At 37.7% G+C, this 20,838-nt stretch overlaps 2 protein-coding genes across 4 annotated transcripts; both read right to left on the reverse strand.

The window, feature by feature from the left end:
• Positions 1 to 22: 22 nt before the first annotated feature.
• On the reverse strand, positions 23 to 10,285 carry LOC117384100 (solute carrier family 45 member 4-like). Of its 3 annotated transcripts, none has more exons than XM_055227710.1 (13): positions 10,132 to 10,285; positions 8,461 to 9,155; positions 6,218 to 6,406; positions 5,619 to 5,798; positions 4,138 to 4,751; positions 3,640 to 3,753; positions 3,314 to 3,568; positions 2,583 to 2,702; positions 2,383 to 2,482; positions 1,791 to 1,871; positions 1,564 to 1,694; positions 1,428 to 1,496; positions 23 to 1,169 (listed from the first exon to the last, which is right to left on the reverse strand). In XM_055227710.1, exons 2-13 carry the CDS (start codon positions 8,669 to 8,671, stop codon positions 888 to 890), a joined length of 2,346 nt encoding a protein of 781 aa, XP_055083685.1. In that variant the 5' UTR covers positions 8,672 to 9,155; positions 10,132 to 10,285; the 3' UTR covers positions 23 to 887. The 3 variants fall into 3 exon arrangements, with proteins under 3 accessions (XP_055083685.1, XP_055083686.1, XP_033837269.1); XM_055227711.1 differs by having other exon boundaries at positions 825 to 1,169; positions 8,461 to 8,677; XM_033981378.2 differs by lacking the exon at positions 10,132 to 10,285 and adding an exon at positions 9,445 to 9,720 and having other exon boundaries at positions 825 to 1,169.
• Positions 10,286 to 11,331: 1,046 nt separating this feature from the next.
• On the reverse strand, positions 11,332 to 13,877 carry LOC117384239 (G-protein coupled receptor 20). Its single transcript, XM_033981527.2, has 6 exons — positions 13,695 to 13,877; positions 13,361 to 13,627; positions 12,643 to 12,884; positions 12,492 to 12,576; positions 12,240 to 12,365; positions 11,332 to 11,490 (listed from the first exon to the last, which is right to left on the reverse strand). The coding sequence occupies exons 1-6, from the start codon at positions 13,875 to 13,877 to the stop codon at positions 11,332 to 11,334; spliced, it is 1,062 nt and encodes a 353-aa protein (XP_033837418.2).
• Between the last annotated feature and the right edge of the window lie 6,961 nt (positions 13,878 to 20,838).

Raw genomic sequence — 20,838 nt, forward strand, 5'->3', positions numbered from 1 at the left:
ATAAAGTGCACAACACATGTTAACAGATTTCTTGTTTTAATATATCACGTGTATTATTTTTCATCAAACTGTCTTGCAAAGGCGTATAAAATATTTTTCAAGTCTGCTATTAATGTTTGGTCTTAAAAAAGTATAAACCCCATCCCCAAAGATCCTCTGCTCATCTCCATTCAACTTATTGCTTTGCCAAGTATGTTTCAAAGCATTGCATTCAATTTATCCATCTTTATGGAGACAGGAAGGTCAGAATGCATGTTTTTCGATGTATTTTTATTTTAGCAATGACAAACACTATCAATGCATATAATGCAAGGTGAGTGTAATGTCACACTCTGACTTTCATGACACGCTTTTACATTGATGGAGACAAGCAGCTCACAAACCCCCTTCCCCTCCAAAATAATGCCTTTAAAAAGTTTAGAAAATCTGTAAAAATTTAAATGTCCCATATTCTGATGATTTCAGTGTAAAGTGCAAACAGAAACAGTTTCATTGGCAAATGTATAAAAAGTCAGCTCAACCCTGCTAATGTAAAAAAAATATCTCTACCAAATAAAGTCACAAGTGCACTGCAGATAAAGGCAATAATGTGGAATCATATTAGGAGAAAATTGTTGCAGTTATCTACAACAAAGACACTGAAAAACTACAAAAGAAATATATGTCCTAATAATCAAAATTATTGGCAACTTTCCACATTACACATTAAGTACATGTGTGCACCTCAAGTATGTCACAAACTGTGTTCAACCAAAACAGTATTTTCTGAGGTAGCAGATAGTAAATTAAGCAGAACCAAAAGTACAAAATTACTTTTTCAGCCCTGCTCCATGAGCCCTTTTGTTCAGTTGATCTTTAAAAATGTTTAAAAGGTCAGTAAAAAAGACTTAAGCAGCAGTCTCTTCAGTCTGTGTTTTGTTTGCACCTTCATGATTTGTGAGATCCAGCAATGCTTGTCTTTGTTCTCCATTTAGTTCCTTCTCTTCAGACACTTCCTGGTTCTGCTCCGAGCTGCTGGGCTCCACATCAGGATAAATAACCAGAAAGCAGGCCGTGAGGAAGCCCAGAAAAGAGCCCCCAGAGGCTACTACAGGAATGACACGCACTGAGCCCACAGCATCTACCACTGCCCCCAGCGCAGAGGCAACAAGGATCTGACTGATATAAACCTGCACAAACAAGCATGGAGTTAGAAGTGGAATTAGAAATAGTTGTTTTGAATAGATGAAAAACTGCTTGTCTCCATAGAAATTGTATTGCTCTGCCTGGAAAGTTCCACAATATGGCATTAAACTCATCTACCTCTACAGAGACCATACTGTGAAACATTACAGAGAAAAGCAAAACCATCTCCATCAAGACATGCATGTGAAGTCAATGAGTCTGTGAATAAAGCAGGTGTCTTAAGTTAAAACATAACTATTTACTTGGCAGGATAATATGGCACAGTCAATTCCAAAGCCTCTTCTTGTGTTGGCTGGACTGTGGTGAATGTACTGAAAAAAACAGCATAGTTAGCAAATAAACCCCGCCATTGACATATGAATGCATTTTGGTACTTACTTCTTTGATTTCATGGTACTGCCCCAGTAACGCATAGGGGCAATAAGAGATACTCATGGAGATCACACCCATAGTACTGATCATCACTAAGGCAACATAAACATTAGGAAAGGTGGCCATCACTGCTGTTCCTGTGGTCAGAGAAAGTGAGGACGTTTTGAGTGCCCATTCAACAGCTTATCATTTGGAAATTAAGGTATATTAAGTATTCAATGTTACACACAGACCTACTGAGAAAGAAAGAGTCCCAACAATGTAGATAATCTTAATACTCAGGTCAAAATGGTCAAGGTACTTCTGAAGGATTGCTGGAAAACAGTGAAAGCAAACAGAGACTAGAGTTAACTAGAGGTGGGCAATATCTAATGTACATGTTTTGACAAAATGCAAAGAAAATTGGGTCTATTATTTAGAATAAAATAAAAAAAATCAAAGGCTGCACAACAAACTGAAAACAAAGGAAGGGTATCCATAGGTTTCAGAATGATGTCAAATTAGGACCGTTGCTGTAGATATTAATAATTTAAAATAAAAAAGCATAGATTTTGAATGGGAAAAAGTCCTCAAAATATCACAGATAACAAAAAGCAGAAAGTCATGAATAGGAGATTTGTACACTTTTGTCATTAGTTCTACAGTCCATTCATTTATGTACAATACTTGACCTCAACTAAGACATTAACATGCCACATTTTAGCACGATTCCTATGGATTTTAAAAACAAAATACTATCTACTATTATGATAATTAGAGTAATCTATATTAATTTTAGTCAGTATCTTCTTCATCTACTTCAAATAAAAGTAGTTGGGTTTTTACCTGAACAAATTGCAGAAGTAGCAGCATATACAACCAACCCCCAGCAGCCCATCTGTACTCCACTCAGATAATTCTGTTGTTCTGTGGAATTGACCGGTGCCTGAAAACAGACTACATTTAAACTTATTCATATCTAAGTAAACATGTACATCTTTACTGACTGTAGTTATGTTCATATGTTTATTTGTAACAGTACTTACTATGGGGTCTCCTTGAAAGATGACCTGCCCCATAAAGTCTGTAAAGAACACAGCCTCAGCGATATAAGCAAACCATGTGAGCAGATGACAAATACACAGCCTCCATAGCTGTGTTGGCATCTGAAAAACACAGGACACAAACATCAAACATTTAAACATTAAATAACCTCGATAAGAGCCTGTACTTTAAATTGAGCTGGAGGGCAGTTCAGAAATCTGTTATAGAATTTGCTGCTAAGAATCTCAGTCACTAGATTCACCATCCAAATGAAACAAAAACAGCTGAAAGTCTTATCTGTCTTCTAAATATGGGAAATTTATCATTAACCTTTTGTGGTTAATATTTTGATCCAGTCACTTTTTACATGATACTTGGACCTCAACCAATACATTTTAGAAGCATGTTAATGGATAGCAAAAAATAAACACAGACAAAAAATATGGTAATCATCAATGAGATAAAAAGTACATAAAATACATTTTTTTTAAAACTTGAGACTGTGGTAAGTTTTTCATGTATTGTCCAAAAGAAGTGATTGCAGGCAGTAGGCAATAGCAAAAGCATTAACACCCAACATTAAAATAATTTTTCGACCTAAATTATAGCCAAAAATTTCAGTTTCAAATTATTTTTTATTTGGAAATGTATCATAAATTGCACATCTTCCACAGTCATATAGTTGACTGTCCTCCCGTCTTCTTCTAACCCATAACCCATAACCTTGCGTTACCTTGAGCATGGACAGCCACAGCAGGCGTAAAGTAGTGCCCTCTTCATCTTCGGACGCAGTGCTGGATTCCTCTGAGGAGAGACTGCTCATGGAGAACTTCCTCTCCCTCTCCTGCGCCTCTTTCTGGAGCTCTGAGAGGTCACTCAGACTGCGGGACGAAGTGATTTTACGAGGACTAGAAGGGGTGGCTGTATTTCTTTTCAGCCTGTACCGTTGTGATCCCACACGTCCGTAGTAGGAAAATGTGAAAGAAGGCTAAAAAAAATGTGATACCTTTATTGTAGTTTTTTAATATATACGACTTAAGAAATTCTTCAAAATTGTACCTGTCTGTAGAAGGTGGGTCTACACGACAGGCGACTTCCCAGCTTAGGAGAACCAACGCTTTTTCGGATGTTGGGTGGTGACAAACCATTACTGGAGCAATTTGTTACTTTTACCTGAAATCAATGATTATATATTAAACATTAATTATGTATAATATTACAACCACCTGCTTGTTACAGTGTAATTACTACAGTAAAAAGCTGCCCCATACACTAGTTCAAACTATCACATATATTTTTGGAGTTTCTATCAAACAATATCATAACTGATACTAACAGCAAATAACTTTTTTATTACTACAAAACAGTAATTCAGGAGAAAAACTTTACTTGCTTAATATTTCCTTTCATGGTACAAAGAAAAAGTACACATAATAAATATTTGAGCACTAAAAAAATCTTATAAAGTAATTATTGTGAGAAGGCTACCATCTTATTCACCTATGCTTTTGTGTTATGCAATATATTTACTGTATGTTGCACAGTATAGGAACCTACTGGTGATTTACTCTCCATGGAGGCAGTCCGAAGGTGCTGGCTGCAGGCAGAGCCATTCATGGAATCATTGTTACAAGTTACTGGATACTCAGGCTCATGAAGCAAGGAAGTGTCACAGTTCCCCTCAACAGGGCTAAAAACATCTTCTAGGTCTTCTTGTACTTCTGGCAAAAGGTCCACCTCCGCCAAGAAGTGCTGATTGTCTGGATGGAGATCAGGATCTAGGTCGATCGTAGCATCGGGCATGGCTAAAACAGAATCACTTTTACTCCTCACTCTGTCCACACCAAGCAAATCCATTTCCTCTTTGTCAGAATCTGATTGGCTGTCGTCTTGGCTTGAACTTTCTTCCGCGATGGCATCAAGCATAGGTGTAGTGTGGTCTACTGGCCTAAGAGATGACTGTGAGGTAGAATCAGGATTTTGTGAGACTCCAGGCACTCGTGGCGAGATGGGCTGCTCTGGAATACTGAACATGTGCAGTGTGACTGATATGATAAAGACTACAGCCGTGAACATGAACAGAACCTGCTCCTGGGCTTTAAAAGCCTGACCCAAAGCTGTGCCTGTCCAGTCCAGACCTCCCAGCATATAGCCCACGGCTCCACCAAGACCTGGGTACAAAGGAAAAGTGCATGAGGTAAATGGTAAATGGTCATATTTTTATACAGGCCTTTTCCACTTTCAAAGCACTTTACATCAAGGAACCAGTCACCCATTCACACACACATGCATACAACAGTGTACACAGACACTAAGGGTTAGGAGTGTTATGTGTCTTACCTAAGGACAAAACGAACCACCAACCTTCAGATCAGTGGACAAACACTGAGCTACTGTCGCCGCCATATATTGGTAATTGTACATGAAATGTTTAGGGCTGAATTGTAGTCCCCTAAAGAATTTTTTGGTCGACTACTGACTTGCCCTGTGCATAAATTATTCAACTAAAAGGAGGTGTGGCATGGCACTAGTAAAAACTTTTAAAATTATCTCAATGGTCAGACCATGTATCTGAACAAAACTGCACTAACCAGTAGCTGTGCAAACTAATGGAAAAGCAACTATGCATCCTATGACGTACTAGTGAAAAGAAGATAAATTCCCAAAACTCCAAGTAACTCAGACCATGCCTTTGCCTTTTTGTGGCAGTCCAACGTCTTTATAATCCTATTAAATAGACAACAAATAAAAATGTTGGCTCCTTAAGATACCATTCACCAATTAATCAACTAAACTACAGCCCAAGAAATGTTAGATATAAACCACCTACAATACATAGCTTTATTTTTTTTTTACTTTTTGTAGTCATGTCATAATGTACATACTCAAAAATGTTTGGTCATATACATTATACACTCTTACTCCTCCTGACCCTCCCGTTACCAGCCTCCATTTTTTTCTGTGAACTTCTCCAAAAAAACAAAACAAAAAAACAGCAGCAACAACAAAACAAGCTTAGTATATTGCTTTAAACTTACCGGCAGAAAATGCATGAATATTCAGGGCCATATCTTGCTCCTCTGTATCAGCCACATCCAGAAGGTAAGCTCTGATTGGTCCATCTGCAGCGTCAGCACAGAAGTCCAGCACTATGACCCCTATGACGGTCAGTGCTATTCCAATGGGCTGGCTGCCGGCAGTATCACCAACAGAGAGACCTGAAAGACCACACAAGTTCAGTCCCTGTATCTCACTTATGTTAATATTGTACATGAAAATAGAGTTCAATTCTATGTATTTTTGTATAGCCCAAAATCACAACATCAGTCGCCATGCAGGGATTTACAAAATTGTTGATTTAACCAACAGAAAGTTAGAAAATCATTCATCAGTGATCTGTCAATAATAGACCCAAACGTTATGTTCCCTTACGAATGAATAGGCTGCATTCACAAAGTTCAGTTTTTTTAGTCCTGGTGTAGATTTTAATCCAGGTTCAGTCCTGCTCTAGTCCAGGTACATTTACAGGTATAGTCCTACTTTACTTCCAGTTTTGAGTGCAAGTGTGAAAGTGTCCATACAGTAATACTGAATGTGTAAAAAAGTAGTAATATATAGTATCTAGTCCTTTATGTACCTATCAATGCTCCATTTAAGAACAGAGCCACTCCGAGCAGCACCCCCACACACAGAGCCAAAATGAAGGGTCGTCTGCGTCCCCATCGCAGAGTGCAGCGGTCACTGGTGGAGCCAATCAGAGGAGTGAAGAACAGACCTAGGACAGGACTGAGGAACCAGGTCAGACTGTAGTACTGCTCGGGTAAACCTGCACACAGGACAAATCACAAATACAGTTATGACAGTGGAGTGAGTGAGTTCATAACCTAAGCTTAATTTAGGTGAATCTTTCTTACTAGTTAGTAGTGTCGTGATACTAAAATTTCAAACTCAATTTTGATACTCCTTACTCAATACCGTTTCCGATATTATGATTATTAAAAACTTTCTTTTCAACATTAAGTACTATTTAATACCTTTTTATATTACCAAGTGATTTTATATCTATGTAATCCGTCACTCGTCCATGTAGGTTCCATCGTGATCCATGGGCGTATACTAGTCTATGTGGTCTTATACTTCTTCTGATACATCTCCTCATCATTCTAAAGCTTTTCTGTCCTGTAAATGTGATGTTTTTAGTATCGATACCTGCTCAAATGAGAATCTAGTTTTGATACTAGTTTTAGTATAGATTAGTATCTGACATGCACTACGCTGGGCAATATGGTGATAAAAAAACACATTTTTATTTATTCTTGTGGCAATAGCAATTTTGGTAAAATTGACATATTGTGATTCCAAGATTTTCTCTTGAATGCAGCTCTATACTTAAACGAAGACCCGTTCACATCCCATATGAGTTACTGACAGCTGGATTTAACCAATTGCAGTGTGTGAGTTTTCAGAAGATACAGATGATTTTGTTTACCTCTTCATAAAGTTTACATAAATTATGATAAAATACAAATTGTGATCTGTTTCTAAGAAAATTTTATATTAATCTTTTGGCATATCACCCACCCCTTCGGCATGGTATCATCACTTATAACGCGCTGATAAATCACCCAGAAAAACAAATACATGAAACCGGAGAGGAAATGGTGAAACTTCCCCTCAATGTCCTGTCAAAACAGCAGCCAATCTTACTTTTCAAAATAGGAAACACTTATCTAGAATGAGAACCAAGTTCCCAAACCAACCAGGACAGCATTTGTGTGAGAGGAGGGTACCAAGTCTCAAAAGAGACATTGTTGGGACTTTTTTAGTAGTGAGAAGCCTCGTAAATTCAAATCTGACAGATGCCTCTGTGACATGGCTGATTCTCACGGGAAAATATGGAGCATGTTGCCCTGGGACGGCAGTGCTCTCTCACTCCCTCCTCTTACACAAAACAGAATATTTGTATCTATAATGATGTAGGGATGTTATATTAATGGGATTCTGCATATGTGTACACTCACTGACACTGTAATCAAAACACAACATATTTAAATCTGTAGTCTGTATTGAGGCATGAAGGAATGTGCTGTGCTTGGCATTCTTGTCATACCTAAAGAGGAAAAATGCTTTTGTTGTGTTTGTGCTTTGGTGGCAAACTTGACATCAAGCTGCACTGCCCCAGGGCTACTACTACTGCAGCAGCACAGAGAGAGGGCATTCACTGTGCTACTACTGAGATCACAGTCAACTTACATTATAGGGTTTACTTTGTCACAGTTTAAATTAATGCCCGTTTATGCTTTGACCAACTCCTTCTAATGATTAATGATACTAACCAGACTAAAAACTCACACACGTGGTAAATGAAAGTATAAATTGAAACAATTTACGGAAAACATTAACTAAAATGTAAATTCATTGTTTACCTGTTACAAAACTGAGTATAATAGTATGTTTGCAAGGAAATTTAAACACCATCCTAAGTTATTGCTGGGTTTCAGACGTCATCACAACATTCTATAAATAGGCCTGTAGGTAATAAAGCAGGGCAGGTAGAATTATTAAAGTGAATTTGCAGATGTTGCAGCAAGAGGTGTCAAGATTATTCAGTTAATCAATTATTCAGATTATTCTGGCCACAATTGTAATAACTAAGAAATAATACATGTCACATATGAATAATTTAGCTTTTTTCTCACAATACTTTATAATCAGCACTAAAATGGTTAAAGTAGGTAAAGGACCTCATTGCTAAAATAAATGATCAGGTTCTACAAATGTCTGGATATCGTTTTTGGATATAGCTTGTGAACGTATGCGATCATTGGGTATTGCAGTCATGTAAGGTGTATGTTTTTAGACTCCTCTGCATGTCCTTACCAATGCGTAACAGTACTGGAGTCACGAGGGCCGTTTCCATAGCGTAGCAAAACTCACGTCCAAACATGACTGCCCCGTTCATGACCCAGCGGTGCCGTGGGATGACCGCTCGCCTCTGCACCTTGACCTCTTCATTCTCTCTGCCTTCAGTGGTCACTTTGAGCTCTCTCCTTTTCTCCAAAGGGTCCATGTCTGCAGCCTCTCCACCCATTTCAGTCTTATCAAGGAGGAATTACAGTACTTGTTCAATCTATGTCTTTGGTTATGGTAAAAAACATATTCTATAAAGTCAATGGTTTCATTACTCTTTGAATTGTCCAGTATATCCTATGTTTGGTTATAAAGCATGTATTTAATTTGTACAGAAGTGGCATCCACATAACTTCAGCAACCCAGAAAAAGTTATATCTTTTCCTTCACAGAAAATTCCATGCTTGCTGAAAAGATGACGATCAGCACTGAAGCAAACAGCAGTCCAAATGCAGTCGCCATCAGCAGTGAGGTAGCAGCAGGACTCTTCTATATTTGACTTGGAGAAGTGGAGGTTAATGATACATACTGTCTATGTTTGCTTTGGGGCTTGTCATGCAGCAGTGAGTTTACAGGCATTCAGTTTTTAGATAGATTGCGCAAGATGTCCCGAGTTTTTCAGTGTAGAATAATGTAGGTGGTGAAAGATTGTGGAAAAAATTAACCTGGGGAAGGATACGTGGAAAAATACATGAGTGCACACAATATCAGCACCATGAATTCATTGTTCATTGTTCACATGAATTGCATTAATCTCTAAAAATAAAACTGAAAAAAACATAGTAATTGCTAAGGTCAAATTCCATAGTTTTCCCACGTGTATTTGTGACTACATTTCCAAAATAGGAAAAACGCTGTGTAATGCCTAAAAAGGGATTCAGTTTGTCCAACAGTTAACTGACGCAGAAATGAAAGAAAGTGAGGTCAATCAGTTGCATAACCTGCAAACATTACCTTTGCTCCACACCGCAGACCAGTCCTGAAGCGTTAAAAAGCATAAGAAAACTGGCAACACACAGCACTGTTACCCCTAATTGTTATACACGATTAGGTCTAGACACAAAGAGATCAACATATAGCTTCTCCGTGGGTCAGATCAATGTATCCTTTGCATTCTCTCAGAGTCCTTTTCCGTTTAATGACCCACCAAGTTTCTATCAAGTCCCAGGCAACGCAAAGGCAGTGCGTAGAATCACGTGTAAGCAATCAACGCCAATATTCTCGAATTTATAGAGCGATTATGTAGGTTTTCTGTGTCATATCCGTCAGCCATGACAAGTGTAGTCTTGCAAAAAGCGCACAGACAGGAATGAGGCTGAGGGCACTTCGATCTTGTCACAACATGAAGAGCAACGCGAAGATACGCAGGTTTAGGTCTACTTTTGCACTGAAAACACATGCTGCTAACTAACTAACTAGCTAACTAAAAGAACAGTGAACTAGTCTAGTAAAACAGTGATTAATAATTGAATATTAATACATATCTGATAATTATTGCCAATACCAGAAATTATTTACATAAGTCAGATTTAAACATTTCGGTAATTTTAGCATAATAAGCTAATACACACTGACAGCTAACATTAGCAAGTTGCACCCAAAAAGGTAACAGAAAACGAGCTCGGAAAAGGTTCATCTTACCTGAAATAGATGTCAGTTATAGCAGCAGCTTAAATCACTGGTCTGTCATGATTCTTTCAGTGCAAAACATAAGAAACAGGGCACTGCTAAAGCTTTGGGAGAGCTTTTTGACAGCTAACAAAATGAGCGTCTGTCTCTACACGCATCACTCCCATTGGTTTCCACAGCAACAAAGCGACACCACGTGACTCCATCCGTCCAATCACAGCTGGCCTGGTTACTACTATGTAAATAAACCACTATGTAAACAAACTGCTATCAATGAATCACAAGGGAAAATGACAAACAAGAATGGAAATATTTCAGTAAAATAGCATAGTAGAAATTAGAAATAGTAGAAATAGCGAAACAATGTATTACACTTACACAGGAGAATGTATCATTTTGATCCCTGCTGACACGAACAGGTGACTTGACTTTCCCATCTGGGCTTTTTCAATAAAATCCTCTAGCAGTTATTGTATGCCACTTTGGGTTTGCATATGTTCATTCTTTTGTAGTTTGACCACAGGTGTGCTGTATAAAGTGCAGTACAGTACACTTTAAAAAGTGTCCTTTTACAATTCTTACACATTCGCAGATGCTTTTAGTTATTGCTGGAAGGCTGAGGAATGATGAAGTTGGGTCATGGTACTTGCTACATACTAAATAAGTATTGTAGGGTGATGATTCATTTTAAATCAGTATATTTTGGTCACAGTCAAAGTATTTGAACTGTCCTTGTCAGTGCCGTTGCATCACATGTGCTGTTTTCTTTCACCTTGTCTTACTCAGTGAAGCAGGGATCTTCATCATAGTGATCTACTATGGAAATAAACAGCTCTCAATAACTCACAAGGACAAAGATCAAACAATAATGCAAATATTTTAATAAATTAACATGTACATTTAAATTAATTTGCTAATTACTTAATGTAACATGTGAATGTGAAGATATTATTATGAAATCTTACTTTTTCTCAATACTAAGTTGGTTTCATTTTACCATGCATGCTGGTACCTTACAGTTACATTTACGTAGGCTGTAGTTATTGTTGAGGATAAGCTTTGGTAATGCCACTTACCACATACTTGGCCAATAAGTGTAAGTGTAATTACTAGCGGCATAGCTTCATATTTTGGTCATTCATGTAGTCAGAATATTGAAAATGTCTATGTCAAATGCAGTGCCATTGCTGTATTCACATGTGATATTTTCTTTCACTTTCTCATTGAAGCAGGGATCTTCTTCATCGTGATCCCATTATTAGTGACAGGGTTAACGGTCCTTCCTGAGGCTTTAGAGCTGTGCTGCATGCTGACAATGTCACCACTCGTCACCTCCGGCTCTGCACGGCGGAAGAAATGCTTCACAGTCGCCTACGGAAGTAAAACAAGAGCATTAGACATATAGGAAAAAGTTGTGTATGACTTGATTAGTATAACTTTAGAATTTAAGTTATTATAGTAAAAGTACAAAGTAGATGTCTAAAACAGGTCTGTCATGACAATTACGATAATCAATATATGACAGATGAAACACTGTATTTTGGGGTTCAATATTTATCGTGTGTGCAATTTATTTCCCAAAGTGGGGAGATTTTTAACATTTTTTACGTAATAACGTAAGATTTGAGGTGTAAAGGGCTCAATAAATAATTTCTATGTTTTTTTTTCATTCTGCTGGTTATTTGTTGCAGCTCAGACCTTTGAATGGTACATCTATTTAAAAATGTTTTACTGGGATTACCTTGCATTATTGTTCTTGTATCAGAAGCATAAAGTAGTTTCAGTATTATCGTTTATCTCAGTATATCTCTGTACCAAAATATTGTGCTTCAGAAAGTGTTACTACTTACTTACTTACTTACTTCAGCACTGATTAATTAGATAGATACAACATTTGATTAAATGTAATGCCGATGCAAACAAACTAAATCTGAGATAAACAGTCAGTTAAAGGAAAGTACAAAAATATGTACTGTTTTCACTTAGACTTTAAGTGCTGGAGAGAATTCATACCTTAAGAAAATATTACTTAAGTAAAACATGTGCGCAAACTGTCCAAAAAGTAAGTTTAATCTTACTACCAAGCTCTGGGTGTAATTAAACATATGTGTTCTGTTTACCTGAAAATTATTAGTGACAAAGCAGTAAACCACAGGGTCCATACAGCTGTTCAGACTGCTGAGAGTAACTGTCAGATGGTAGACGATGGCATGATGAGGCATGTCTGGGTAGAAATATATGACAACCTGGGGAAATAAATACAAAATTGAATCATTTAAAGTTTGATGATTTTGGTTTGATTGCACCTTGACTCTGAAATTTATAAAGAACATTCATAAATAAAAAAAAACAAAAAAACATTCAGTCCATACCTGTCGGATGTGGAAAGGCGTGAAGCAAACTGTAAAAATAATCAGTACGGTGCTTAACAACTGGACAGCTTTTCTCCTTCTCTCTCTGCAAAAACAATCAAAACACATATTAGTAGTGGAATTCCATTTGTTTTTATTTCCTTGTTTTTACCTGCTCTGTTGCATGAGGCGTCTGTCGGTGAGGGCCCACATGATGCGCATAGTGAACACCATGATGATGAGGAGGGGCAGAAAGAACTCCGTGATGGTGAGGAAGAGGAGTCTGGAGATGCAGTCTGTTTGCTGGAAGGCCGTGGAGAGGAGGGAGTAGGTGACTACGATCGCAAACACCCAGACGGAAACACACACGCATTTGGCCACGCTAGAATTTCTCCACTTTCGAGATGCTTCTACCTTGAATGAATGAATAAATCAATCAATAAGTCATATAGTACACAACCTGCTTGCTGTGAGGCTAGAGCTAGAGTATTAACTGTATATAGTGATACTGACATTTGTGTGCTTTTTTTTTGCTTAGAACTCTGGTGCAAATTAAGTACGTTTTGTCAGGAAATTCACTTTTTTTAGTACATTTTCGAACTTGTGTGCAAATAAGCAACTAGTAATTAATACTTTGATACTTTTTCTTCAGTACAAATGTGGTCGCAGTTCTTGTACTTAACGTAACTAATGAAAATGTGACCAATTTGTGTCCCTGGCTACAACAAATAGCACAAATCACACAGGCAGACGCACAAACATATTCATATAGGAAGTAGTGAAGTGTCTTGCTCAAGGATATGTCGTTCAGTCTGGGGATTGAACCTCACGAACCCTGAATAAACAACATAAACACATTTGATTTACTGAAAACGTATCTTAGAACCCACCTGAACAATGGCCAGGTACCTATCCACACAGATGCAGGTGAGAAACAGGATGCTGCAGTACATGTTGACAAAGTAGCTGAAGATGTGGAGGTAGGAGCAGGTGACACAGCGCCCCCTGCTGTAGTACAGGAGAATGCGCGTGGGTAGAGAGAGGTTGACCAGCAGATCTGTCACTGCCAGGTTTATGGTGTAAATAACTGAAGTGCTCTTTTGTTTGGTGCGGAAACAAAACACATACAGAGCCACGGAGTTGAGTATCATTCCTGCCTGAAATGTTCAAATATATAGATTAGAGATTATTGCAATTTCAGGGGCAAATTTACTTAGTCTTTACCAAAAATATGATGGAGTTTATGACTATTAGGGAGATCCATAGACCATAAAAGTCATTATACAGGCCCTCGTCGAGATGTGCCTGTCTCTGAAGATATGCTCCCATGCCACTCTGTTTGGATGTTTCAGGGATTATGGGTATTGTTTTGTTCTCAAACCAGGAGTTAGTGCTGTTAGATGTCATCATTAGACTTCATTGTGATAACACTGAGGGAAATGACTATGGGACACTGCGAAGAAAGAAAAATATATCATTTATGACAATACACTTTTGTAAATTCAGCTTTTTGTTGGTTGTCTTCTGCAAAATTATTATGGAAATTAGATGTTTATTAAAACACACAGAGACACACACATGCACATGCACCATGTTAGTATGGGTCCTGGGATTATAATCAAATGAGTAAACATCTATTTGTAGTTATAAAATAAACTTTAAATGTTAGTTTGACCATTGGTTTGTTTTGGTATTTCAGAGTGCTTACAAACTCAGGACACAAGTTAAACATCACATTAGTGAGGGGTGGGCAAACATTTTGACACATGGGCCACAATGTGCTCTAAAATTTGACAGAGGGGCCAGGACAGGATATAAATATATGTATAAATTACATTATAGAGTTGGCCTGTAACATGTAGCAAAGCATGAATATGCAAGGCTCATTGTACAAATTGTTTTCCAAATGCATTAATTAAATTTTAAAAAGTATTACATTTTAGTTATATAAACACAGCAGAAAAACATCGAACAAGGTTTATCCTTACCTATTTTAATATAGTTTGGTTACTTTCAGCGGGCCAGATTAATAAGCCCATAGGGCCGTGTGTGGCCCTCAGGCCGTAGTTTGCCCATGTCTGCATTAGTCCCTAAATATATGTTATAGTTTGGCTATAGTTCTATGCTATTTTCTGATCTATGTTATAATGTTTCTTCATCAAAAACAAGCCTGTAGTTGTGTTTTGTTTCATTCTGACATGTTTAATACACAAACCTTGCATTTTTAGCTGTTTTTTAGGAGTTCTTCTCTCAGAAAGCACAACAGAAAGCACAAAGTTCCACCTTGTGATGTCATGTGGTAATACAGGAATTTCTCCACAGATTCAGGACATCAAAAGGTGTAACAGAGCATTTGGAGCTTTGGAGATGTAAACAGACTAATAAAGGGTTACTCAAATATGTGTGAATGAAACAAAACACAACTCCAGGTATGTTTTTGAGGAGGTATCGACATTTATCTAAAATATAGGCCCTTTAAATTCATTCATACACCACACAGTTTAACCAAAGACCAGAAGTTAAGATCATTTAGACAACATTTTGTTTTGATATCTCACATTTAAATGTATAGACTGCTCTCTGAAGTCATTTGGATTTTAACTGCAGTCTGCCCTGAGCCTCCTCTCATCCTTGTAATATTGTTCTGTGCTGCTCCTGTCTCCAAAGGCATTTCCAACTGCAGCAAAACACTCTCTGATGAAAAATACCATCTTCTCCAACTAATGACAATGAATACGATGAGTAATGAGGTTGAATAGGATTTGAGCCACACCACATTAAGATTACATGAGGGAAATAAATGTAGGCTCTTGCACTTACATCCCCAGATATTATTCAACTTATAGAAGCCAGTTCATCATCATTAGCCACACTAACAACTGATGTGTGGAGGGCGCGCTGGGGAAATCGTGTGTTTAGCTAATTCTTCTTTTCCAAACCACAGAGACATTATCGTTGCATGACAAGTCTACTGCATGAGAGTCAAAATATTGTTATGTAAATGAGTGAGATAGTACATAATGTTGTGTACTTTTTAAATTAAATTACTTCATAAACTCCCAGAATGCACCAGAGTTAATTGAAAACACATTAGGGTTGATTACAGTTTAGTTCATTAGATGATATAGAGGCATTCTTTCTGATGAATTGGATATCAGAAGCTGTTGTGTGTAAAGTGGTCTGTGGAGGAGGAAGTCACTTTACAAATAATGCCATCCAAATAAACAGGCAGCGTGGGATTCGTCTGCGTGTACCCATGGCCACTTCGGGGTACGGTGTTAGCAGACAGTGCAGAATGCAATATGATAGTTACAGTTTAACGATATTTTAGAATAAAGTTGATTTATAGAAGTCCAATGTTGAATATTTTGATAACATAATTTAAAAAGTGCATTGATTAACCATTGTTCTTGCTTCCTCTATAGGCAAATTCAAAGGTGCAATAGGAAAGTGTTGGCTGATATGAATCTAACATCCATTTTTACCCCTAATTTATCATTTACACAGTGTCATATTAGCAGTTTATCTTTGTGTTTAAATCACACTTTTTGCATATTAACACACGTCTAATACACTTACCTTGCATCCTCGAGTACTGTCTATTCAGAGCTCCCAAAACAATGTCAAAAATCACTTAAAATCCTCTTCATGTCTCTCATTATGTCCATTCAGAACGTGCCTAGTGTCTCCCCTTTGCTTCAGCCCTTTCCCTCTTCTCTCCCTCTGCCTCTAAATCTCAAAGTTTGGTTTGAGACAGGAAGTGCTCTGTGTTAGGATTCAGCTGTTATTGTCATGCCAGGACCCACTGTGCTCTATGTATTATTCATTTACACATCTATTTGTTTAACTGTGGTCACATTGTTTTATTGTGCGCCTCGTCTTATTGAGAGATGTGTGCGGCACTTTGGACCATGCCGCATTGTAAACGTGCTTCATAAATAAAAAATGACATTGATGATAGATCCACGAGCTCTGTGTGTGTCTCAAAGCTCAGAGGCACCTTTATTAAAATTGTAAAACATAAAATAATCAATCTATGAATTAAAATAAAGACTATACAAGTATTTTTATATGGAGAATATTGCAGTTTGTGGTGTTGTTTTAATATTTATTACGCTTCAAAATTGGCATTAGTGTGAAGTTTGTTTGTTTTTTTTATTTTATTTGTGTAGTTTTTAACATATTGTCAGTGAAATCCAACCACAGCTCCTTTTCCACTGCTGTATCATTAAATATTTATTAATTTTAGCGTGAATTATCATAGAGATCAAATTGGACAGGAAGTAGTGACGCTAACAGTGAGGTCTGTTAACATAACCAGTAACCTGCATGTTCTACTCTTCATAGGCGACTATTTGATAATTATCCTCTTTAAAGGTGCACTTTGTAACATTCTCGTTACACAGCACGGCATAAAATGTATCTCCATGGAGACAGACAAGCACACTCCACCTGAATTTACACAGTGCAGCTTTAAATACCTTAGACACTTTGAATGTAAGATGAATGAACACATGCATTAAAGTGATAATTAGTAGGTTTCAGCTTCCTGGCATAGGCGACATTTTGAGGACTTTTCACAATTCAAAAGGCATTAATTAATTGCAATGGTCTTAAATCTCCCTCATGCTGAAATCCGTGGATATTAAAAACAAAGATATAGCACAAATAGACTTCCTATTCCCTGGGGGAGTGAGTAGATGTAGTTTAGTTGGTTTGGGCACAACTCCATCCATCTTTCACACAATGCGACAGGTGCGTCTGCTGCTTCCTGTCGAGCACTCATCATCGCTCAACGCCTGTCAGGGTTCCTGGAAAAGTCCGGAATAACGGATGTAACATGGAGCATCAGCCTGTTACTATGGATGGGCTGGGAGTGAGGAAGTGGTTTGGGACATATTGCGGGATCAGGCAGCATTGGAGCGTATGTGGTGGCCCCCTATACGTGTGCAGTGGTGGAAAGAGTACGGCTCATTTATAAAAGTGTATGAAAGTATTAGTACTGCCAAAATATAAGCATAAAAATTGAATCAAAGTATTAACAAAAGACGTTTTAGCACATTCTTAATTTAGATTTGATTCAAACTCAATCAATTATTATTTTTTCAGGAAAATTATTCCTTCCTGATTTGAAGGATTTTGTGAGGACATTTCCCCATTGAAAAGATAACATTTTGATTTAAATTGCATTATTGCCATAGCAACGGAGGACTACTGTCGTATCAAATCCTTCAAACCAGGAAGGAATTCTTAAGCCTCAAAGTCGTAAACTGGGACTTGCACAGAGTACTCACCAACTCCTATAGTTTTAAATGTAATTAAAAGTACAATTATATGGATAGAATTAAACTAATTAAAGTGCATGTTTTAAAATCTGCCAAAAAATAAATAAATAAAACATTAAAATAAGTAAATAATAATGATAATAATGATAATAATAATAATAAAGATCCTATATTACGCAGAATTTGCCATTAATCACACATGTTTGAGTAACTTTGTATTATCAGTCTACATCTCCAAAGCTCAAAATGCTCTGTTCCACCTTGTGATGTCATGACATGAAGCGGTAGTTTTCAAGTTAACATCTACTTTTTTACCTTTTGTTCAGTAGAGATTGTACATTCTAGAGCTGATCGATTATCCAAATTATTTTAGTGAGGGTGTGTGGAGTTTAAAAACACAGTGGAGAACTTCCTGTATCACCACATGACATCATAAGGTGGAGTGTTTTCTGTTTGAGAGAAGAATTCAGCCTAAATATGCAGGGTTTGTGTGTTAAACATGTGCGAATGAAACAAAACACAACTCCAAATGTGTTTGTGATGAGGAAAAACTGAAAATAGTATAATATGGAAGCTTTAATAACTCATTTAGTAACATAACATGAGTGTTTGTTTCACCTCCTTATGTGTCTCCATAAATGCAAGGAGGTGCACAGGCAACAGTGGGTTTCAGTCACAATAAGTCAGTGTGTCAAAACGGCTCTGAATATGGATGGGTCACAGGAAATGATGACATACTTGCGACTTCTTTGTACTAAACCTCCTGTTCTGCTTCAGTAATGCATTTTATCTGTCACAAGTGAGAGAATATGGAGGAAGAGCTGTTGTATAGTGTACGCTGAAAACTCACTGTCAACAAACTCAATAGTCCATTAGACGCCCAGATGGAGAGGGCTAAGACAGGCCAGTGCGTCTCAGGCTGTGGTATGCCGGATTCTTCCACAGGCATTTTGTTTCCTCAAATATAATTGACAACATAGACTTCCTGGCTTCAGTCTTACATTCAGATTTGGGTTTGTGTCAGTCATATTTTAGTTGTTTTAGACCTGGTTAACTGATTTGGTTTCCATCAAGAATCACTGTAGTTGATGTGTTGGTATTGTATGTTCTGGCAATTCCTAAAATAGTCATAAGCAAATGTTTATTATTCACAATTGCCCAAATAAATGCACATTATTATATACTTGTATGTTTTGTTTTCATGTATTTTGAAGCTACTGAGACTACAGCCGAATATGGACTACTTTCTTTTCATAAAGCCCAATTGAAGGCGGCGTATGAATAACGACATTGTTTATAATTTAGATTTTTTGACTCCATTCAAATGTCCTTTTTGTGTCCACTGTTTAACTCTGCGTCCAAAGTGTGACCCAAAGCCATCCGTCTGAATCTCTGTGTATTGAACGTTCTGTCAGAGAGACATAGAGCAGAGCATGGAGCAGTCATCACACTGAGACATGATACTTTACAACAGTGGTCCCATTTATACACTTTGGAACACACATAAAAAAAAAAAATTTTCATCCTCGCCAAAACGTTTTTGTGAAAATGAAGGTGTAGAAAGCTGCAGCAGGGAGTTGGGGCCAAAAATACACTATCTCAACTGACAAGATTGTTGACCACTTACATTTCAAATTTGAGGTCAATACCTATAAAAATGACAATCAAAAATTACAATCATTTTATCATGAGTAAATCCAGGCCTCTCCAAACCTGTCCGAATGAAGACATTTGGGGAACGTTTGGAAAAAGTGCAATAACTTTTGAATGTTTCAACCCACAGACATCAGTGAGGCTCTACTGAAAACTCACACTGAGAGGAATCTGTATCTGCACACCCAGCTGCTCTATTACTGTACATTTATATATCATATCAAAACACAATATAAAATGTATATATGTATATAAAATACAGTCAAAACAAGTGCTATGGGTCAAAATAAATATATATTTACAAACCACACACTGCAAACAATCAACAAACACACACACTTCAAAATGTAAACAAACACACACTGGAAACTAAAAACACACTGTACATGATTGTACAGTGTGACAGTCATTCTGTGACAGTGGCTCAGGGGTTAGAGCTTTCTGTCATTGTGTCCTTAGGCAAGACACTTCACCCAAGTGGTGTGTGCGTGATGATTGGTGCTAATGCTAATGATTACACATGATACACATTTGACCCACAATTAAGTTAATAGCAGAATAAACCACGCTTACCGATCAGGAACAGCATCCAGTCCATCAAAACATAAGGTCCTCTACTCCTCAGTCCACCATGAGATCTTCACGGTTCCACGAACCGCTCCGGGTCCGAGATGCCTCTAGTTTAACTTGTACAAACATCCAGTGTCCTCGGTCGCGTACTTCCTTTGTTTTGTCCGTTTCGTCAAGTTTAAAACGCAAAACTGCTGCGTAAAATTACACAATACACACGTGTAATTTTATGCGCGTATCTTTATATCCAGTCTCATCTTTTTACGCGCGCAGCAAACTCTGTCTGTTTACAGTAAACCACTGCATGTGATGCATCAGCGTGTTCTGCAGTTCATGGGCTTTAATAGGAAAATGTCACTAAACGTGTGTAATGTAACAGCTTGATTCTACAAGATGGAGAGTGGGGCGTACTCTTTCAGTCATCTGTAGCTGTCATTCACTGTCCGCAGCTCCAGTAACCCACAGCCCCCACCTTATTGGCCAATTTGGTGTCAATCACAAGCTAACAAGTTTGTTTTGCGCTGAGGAACAAAGTTGGCACTGTCAGAAGTGTATTATGCCTGAAACTGACAAAAGCAATGCAGAGAAGTGACAGAACAGATTTCACTTTCCTGCAGCAGATTGGACATGGAGGCTCTACCTTCCTTTGTGGACATAATTTCTTGACTGGATTATATTCTCTGGACCTTTACGGAACGAATGAGACCAACTTTGTGTGAATATGTTGATGTTTGACAGAACCAGAGCGCTCAATGGTAAGTGAAGTCCAAATCCACATTTCTGACTTCTCTGTAAAAACGGCTTTCCTGTCAGCACTGTGGTGATTAGAGGTCCGCCCATGGGTCGTCGGAACGCAAAGT

Source organism: Periophthalmus magnuspinnatus, chromosome 16, assembly GCF_009829125.3.
Source record: "Periophthalmus magnuspinnatus isolate fPerMag1 chromosome 16, fPerMag1.2.pri, whole genome shotgun sequence".
In the NCBI taxonomy this organism is placed as follows: domain Eukaryota; kingdom Metazoa; phylum Chordata; class Actinopteri; order Gobiiformes; family Gobiidae; genus Periophthalmus; species Periophthalmus magnuspinnatus.